Source organism: Micropterus dolomieu, linkage group LG07 (genome assembly GCF_021292245.1).
Source record: "Micropterus dolomieu isolate WLL.071019.BEF.003 ecotype Adirondacks linkage group LG07, ASM2129224v1, whole genome shotgun sequence".
NCBI lineage: Eukaryota > Metazoa > Chordata > Actinopteri > Centrarchiformes > Centrarchidae > Micropterus > Micropterus dolomieu.
This window is the reverse complement of record NC_060156.1, coordinates 3383-9305: the sequence shown is the minus strand read 5'-3', so window position 1 is coordinate 9305 and position 5923 is coordinate 3383. Positions and strand designations below refer to the sequence as shown.

Here is a 5923-nt window from a genome sequence, read left to right as displayed (position 1 = left end):
CTGTGTGACTTTCTACAGAGCAATAGTTTATTTGAGGATTTTCAGTCAGGATTTAGAGCTCATCATAGCACAGAGACAGCACTGGTGAAAATTACTAACGACCTCCTTATTGCATCAGACAAAGGACTTGTCTCTGTACTGGTTTTATTAGATCTTAGTGCTGCATTTGATACCATTGACCATCAGATCCTATTGCAGAGACTGGAATATTTCATTGGCATTAAAGGAACCGCTCTAAGCTGGTTTAAGTCCTATTTATCAGATCGATTTCAGTTTGTACATGTTAACGATGAGTCCTCCATGCACGCCAAAGTTACTCATGGAGTTCCCCAAGGATCTGTCCTCGGACCAATCCTCTTCACTTTATATATGCTTCCTTTAGGCAATATTATCAGGAAACACTCCATAAACTTTCATTGTTATGCAGATGATACTCACACAGATGATTTGTATCATTATCACTACCATTATTATTATTATTTGATATCTCTATGTGGAACTGCTGTTGTGTTTCTCCCATTCTTCATACCTGACTAGTTTCTTGTTGTCTCTCTTTATAAAATAGCAGCTGGTCTGAGGTCAGCACAGTCCACATCAACGTCCAGTTCTTCCGCTGCTTCTTACCGCTCTCTGAGATTTTAGCCACATTCAGGTGTTCACCTTTCAAATCCACCTGGACACACACACAGGAACACAATCACACTATTAGTACATAAATACAAACAAACATGAAATAAAATGAGCTTTTATTTAGGATAGGATATTAGAGATAGGAAATGAGAGAGAGAGCGAGAGTGCAGGCTGGACTCGAACCCGGGCCGCCGTGATGAGGACTTGTAAATGGGGCGTGCCCTCTACCACTTGAGCAACCCCGCCCTGAAATCAGATTGTTTTAATTATACAAATGTTCTTTCATTTTATTCTAAAATACGAAAGTGTTCTTGATGTTTCCTCAATAGTAAGTAGTTTTTAATTAGTAATTCGTCTTTGTGAATTCTTTATGAAATATAAGTGATGGAGGAAGCCATTTGAACTGAATATGCAAAGAAGCGACAGTGCAGCTGTTGTAAGACTGATGCGATTAGACCAGTTGATTGTTCCCAGTGCTGTGAAAATAAATCTAAAACCTGTCTCCAGATCTTCTTAAATTCAACTTTCTCTATGAATTTTTATTGGAAAACAAATTTCTTTTGTAAGACAGGAGTGAGCTGCCAGGTGTTTTTCCAGTGTTTGATGGTGAGATGTTGAATCTCGTACTCACCGATGGTTCAAAACCTGCACCTCCTCCTCCTCCTGCGACGAAGACGCTGTGCTGAGACTGATTCCTTCGATGCCGAGAGATCTACAAACAGAATTTCTTTAAATTAAAAACCTCACTGCACCCTCTGCAGGGCGGAGGCTCTCGTGTCTACTTACAGGTTTCTGAGGAAGGTCGGATTCCTGTAGCACCATGGACTTGGACTGACTCAGGCGGTCTCCAGAACTCTGGGAGCTCTTAATGCGCAGCTGCACAGCTCCCTGTGTTGCTGTGCTGCGCTGCGGAGGCTGCGGAGGCTGAATCAGCAGCGGCTGCTTTGCGGCGGTCTGGAGGTTTGTGATTCTACGGACAAACAAATTTACAGAAGTCAATGTGAACTTTTCACAACTTTTCACTTGGTGCTGCTGCCGATTCATTACCACTGCACTCATTTGGACCTAAAGGTGTCTGAATCAGAATCCTAGGGTATGAGAATCTGTATGAGTCAACACACACGGGGGTCAACCATGATCTTTCCTGATGGCCTCAGGTCCTGGAGGGGTACAGGTCCTGGAGGGATGGTAGACTACAGCCTGTCACCTTCTTAGCTGTTTGGATGATACACTGCCGTCTACCCTTTTCCTTATCAGTGGCAGAAGCGTACCAGATAGTGATGGAGGAGGTGCTGCAGGAAGTACATCCTCTTCAGGTCATATAACCACAGAGGTCAGGGCGACGGGTCTGTAGTCGTTTAGTCCAGTGGTCCTTGGTTTCTTGGGGACAGGAATGATGGTGGAGGCTTTGGAGCAGGCTGGCACATGGCATGTCTCCAGTGAGGAGTTAAAAATGTCTCTGAACACTGGAGACAGCTGATCAGCGCAGTGCTTCAGGGTGGATGGGGAGGGTTAACCCTAAGCCAGCTGCTTTGCGGGATTTCTGCCTCCTGAACAGTCTGTTGACGTCCCTCTCTGAGATGGGGTGAGTCATATGAGAGGGGTGAGTCTGTGGGCAGTTTTTGAAGGGCCCAGGCCCCTGCTAGGTGGAGCTGGTGGATGGAGTCGAGGTCTGTAATGGAGTGAGAAGCTTCATGTTTGTAGTTGGTGATCTGTCTGAAGCCCAGTCCTTTAGCTCAACCCACCTCCTTGCTAAACCTGTACTTTGACAAAAACCTGACCCGGTCCGTTTTCACCCTTAGCTGTCTGAGTTTAGCTGTGAACCAGGGTTTGTCCTCACAGAAACTGATGTAGGACGTCACAGCCTCTGTAAACTCACCCAGACTGTGATGACTCACTGTCTGAAGAAAACGTATAATAAGATGTTTCACTACAAGATGATACTGCAATGACAAACTCAGTACATATAACATGTATTTAATGCATATGATATCTATACATGTATACCACACACAAACAGGTATGTAGTGTACGTGTGTGTTTGTTTATATATACATAGTCTTGTACTTATGTATTAACCAAATTGCTTCATTAGTAGTGTGTTATTTTTGTTATACAACTAGTTTGAACCATTTTAACTCACTAAGAAGAGTCAGACTTCCCATCACTGGATCATATTAACTGTTGAAAATATTACTCCAAAAATCACGTACTGAGAGAATCTTCCTTCTTTTAGTAGTTATATTTTTGTTGGGTGAACATTCAGTTAAAGTTTGATCCAGAGAAGTCTGAGGACTGTTTGATTTGTTCTTGTTTGGGTTCCTGTTTGCAGCTCTGATTACTTCACTGTGGTTACACAACATTTGTCCATCTTGTCAGTCAACAACAAGGAAAACCTCAGATTTAAAGACACTAGAATACTTTTCCTGAGGCCTTTTCAGACATGAATCAGTGCTGTGTGTTCTTAGTGTCCATTAGTAAATCTTGGTTTAAGTTTAATGACATCTGACAGGAATGCCAGGATGTTAAGATGTATATTTTATGTCAATAAAGTTTGTAATGACTTTAACAGGATGTTCATTCATTTATTCTCACAGTTCACATAAATGGAAATTCTAAAGAAATGTTGTGTTGCAGTCTGTGTAACATTTACCAGTTTATTTAAAGCGTCCATAACCAAAAGAGTCTGCACACGTTACAGGTTAAAATATAAAATAGAGAAATATAGAGAAACACACAGCCAAGAATGTTCATATAACTACAGGACTGAGGGTAGGAAACTTTTAAAGTTAATACAACATGATGAGCAGAGATAAGTACGACAGCACGGAGAGAATGTAAAGGACTTGATGGAGAATACAGAGTACTAAGACAGGAGATGAATCATTTAAAGTCAGAAGGAGGATTTAGAAACCAGCTCTAGCTTGTGTTGGTAGCCAGTACAAAGACTTCCGGGCCGGGGTTACATCAAACTTCTGAGATTTAGTGAAAACTACATCTGCTTTCTTTTGGATTAAATGACAACATCTTAAGTCTGCCACAGAAGAAGGCATAACATTAACAGACTCTGGATGTTCGCTTGCAAGGCAGGGCAAGTTTATTTGTACAGCACATTTCAACAACAAGGCAATTCAAAGTGCTTTACATTAAATAGAAAAGCAACAGGGAAATAAAATAAAAAAACACATTAAAATGGGTGAAATAGAAAATAAAAATAGGGTAAAACAGGACAGTAAAACGTTACAGTGCAGTGTACAATCAGGGACACTTGCCATAATCTACTCTCTCTAGCTAGTCTGTACTCGGGTCCATAGCAATCTTTGGGTCCACTGAGTTCGGTTATGTCTGAGGCTACGCGCTGCAAACCCAACTTATCAGCTGGAAACCCCCAAACCCTGGGACACCACAGAGCAGAGGTGCTCACAAGTCTTTGAGCTAGAGTCCAAGTCAAGTCTCAAGTCTCTCCTGGGTATAATGAATGTTGTATCACCTGCTGCTTATTAAACTGCAGAGCTATAAGGGATTCTGTATCTGTAACCTGTTTTTCACAGAGCACAATCACGAAATGTGCAATGCAATAAATGACAGCTTATTAACTACTGTAAGTCAACACACCACCAGAATAAAACTGTAATGTTACATGATCAACAATAAACCTGTTTAACTGTTTGCAGCCAGCGGTAATAATTAACGTGATGGCAACCAGCGGGATGTAAATGATTATGTTAATCGGCATCACAAGTTTGGCAATTAAAGAAACGCTCATTCATCTTTTCATAGTTCACCTCCTGCTTACTAACCTCAGGTTACTAACCTATGTTGCGTTCAGCGCGTTTTTGTTTGGGTCTCGTTGTATCTTCATACATTTTAAAGCAAAAAGTTTATGATGAACGGTTCAGCAGCTGCAGCTGTTTGTTGTCCTCTCTCACGTGCGGCCGCGCAGCAGATGCTACATGTTACGTAGGCAGGTTATAGGTAACGCAGGGAGGGACAATAACGACAAGCTCGTCAGAAGTTTCCTAAAAAGAAACTCTGTTCACCAGTCCCGCACATTGAGTCCAAGTCAAGTCTGAAGCCACTGTGTGTGCGACTTAAGTCGGACTCGAGTCCGAGTCTCTAACTCGAGTCCCCATCTCTGCTACAGAGAAACCAGGACATGTCTGTCCGCAGGCCGCTTTGATCCAGTTATACTCTGGACCCACCTGCACGTTTACAGGTGGACAGAGGTTCGAAATGAACAAGAATGTCATTCTCTAAAGTGGATAAAAGGATGGATCTTGGCTGTTATGCAGATGATTTCTGTAGCCTTCATGTTAATGTGACACAGTCCAGATCAGGTGGTAGTTGTGGTCAATAGGCTGAAAAAAAATGAATGCAGCAGAGATGCTGAGCCCAGTGAGCTACTGCAGATACATGAAGCATTAATGTCAAAGTGCTTCAGCTCTGTGAGTTTGAAACTTTTTATGAACTGACTGTGGAAAAAAAAACGATATTTAACCACACTAATGCTGCTGTTTTCAGAGATCTGAAAGCCTCCTGAAGTGACGCGATGAGAAGTAAAGCTTCAGTAACAGGAAACAAGTGAAACCCTCCACACGGAAGCTTCAGTCGAGCATGAAGCCTTATTATCGCCTCCTCACTTTATGTGAACAACAGCCTGTAAATGTAGAGTAGTTATCCTGCCTCGAGGGTTTAGCTTCAACACTGACTCATATCTGTATGTTTAAAAACACAAGTGAAAAGACCCGGCTTTTATCTATCAGGAAAAGTTCAACCTGTTTCATCCAATACACATCAGTGACTTGAGGCATACAGATGACGAAATTCATCATCAACAATGAAAGCTGCAGAAGGATGCAGACAGAAACCAGTCACAAGACATCATGACAGATGATTTAATGTGATCTTACCTTGTACCCGCCATCTCTGCGTGTCACTGATCACAAAAGAAGAGACGCAGAGTGTCGAGGCCTAACTGTTAGAGGAAGTATGATTCATCACGTGGTTTCTTCAAATCAGCCGTCTCTCACACTGCAACCTCCCCATTTCCTGAAGAAGAAAAAACCCTAACCTCATTCTCATGAGACCAGACGTGAGCAGTTTGTCACTTCTGTCAGTAAACAATTTGTCTGCAGAGGGAGGGAGCAACTTTCTTCTATTTACACTCTGGCTTCAGAAACCTGAGTCCCAGTTAATATTAATCTTTGGATTATTTACAGTAACATTGAATCAGATGTCTTTGTGTAATGTTTAATTGTCACAGGTTATCATAAACCCTCAGATAACTGTTGCC

At 42.0% G+C, this 5923-nt stretch overlaps 1 protein-coding gene across 2 annotated transcripts in view; it reads right to left on the bottom strand.

The window, feature by feature from the left end:
* Nucleotides 1-5659, bottom strand: part of arhgap15 (Rho GTPase activating protein 15) — a 16344-nt gene extending 10685 nt beyond the window's left edge. For both annotated transcript variants that reach the window (XM_046055090.1, XM_046055091.1), the window contains exons 1-4: nucleotides 5541-5659; nucleotides 1417-1600; nucleotides 1262-1342; nucleotides 530-673 (exon numbers count right to left, since the gene is read on the bottom strand). In XM_046055090.1, the coding sequence (XP_045911046.1) occupies nucleotides 530-673; nucleotides 1262-1342; nucleotides 1417-1600; nucleotides 5541-5554 (423 nt within the window). In that variant the 5' untranslated portion in view covers nucleotides 5555-5659. The remainder of the gene's footprint in view (nucleotides 1-529; nucleotides 674-1261; nucleotides 1343-1416; nucleotides 1601-5540) is intronic.
* Nucleotides 5660-5923: the final 264 nt, after the last annotated feature.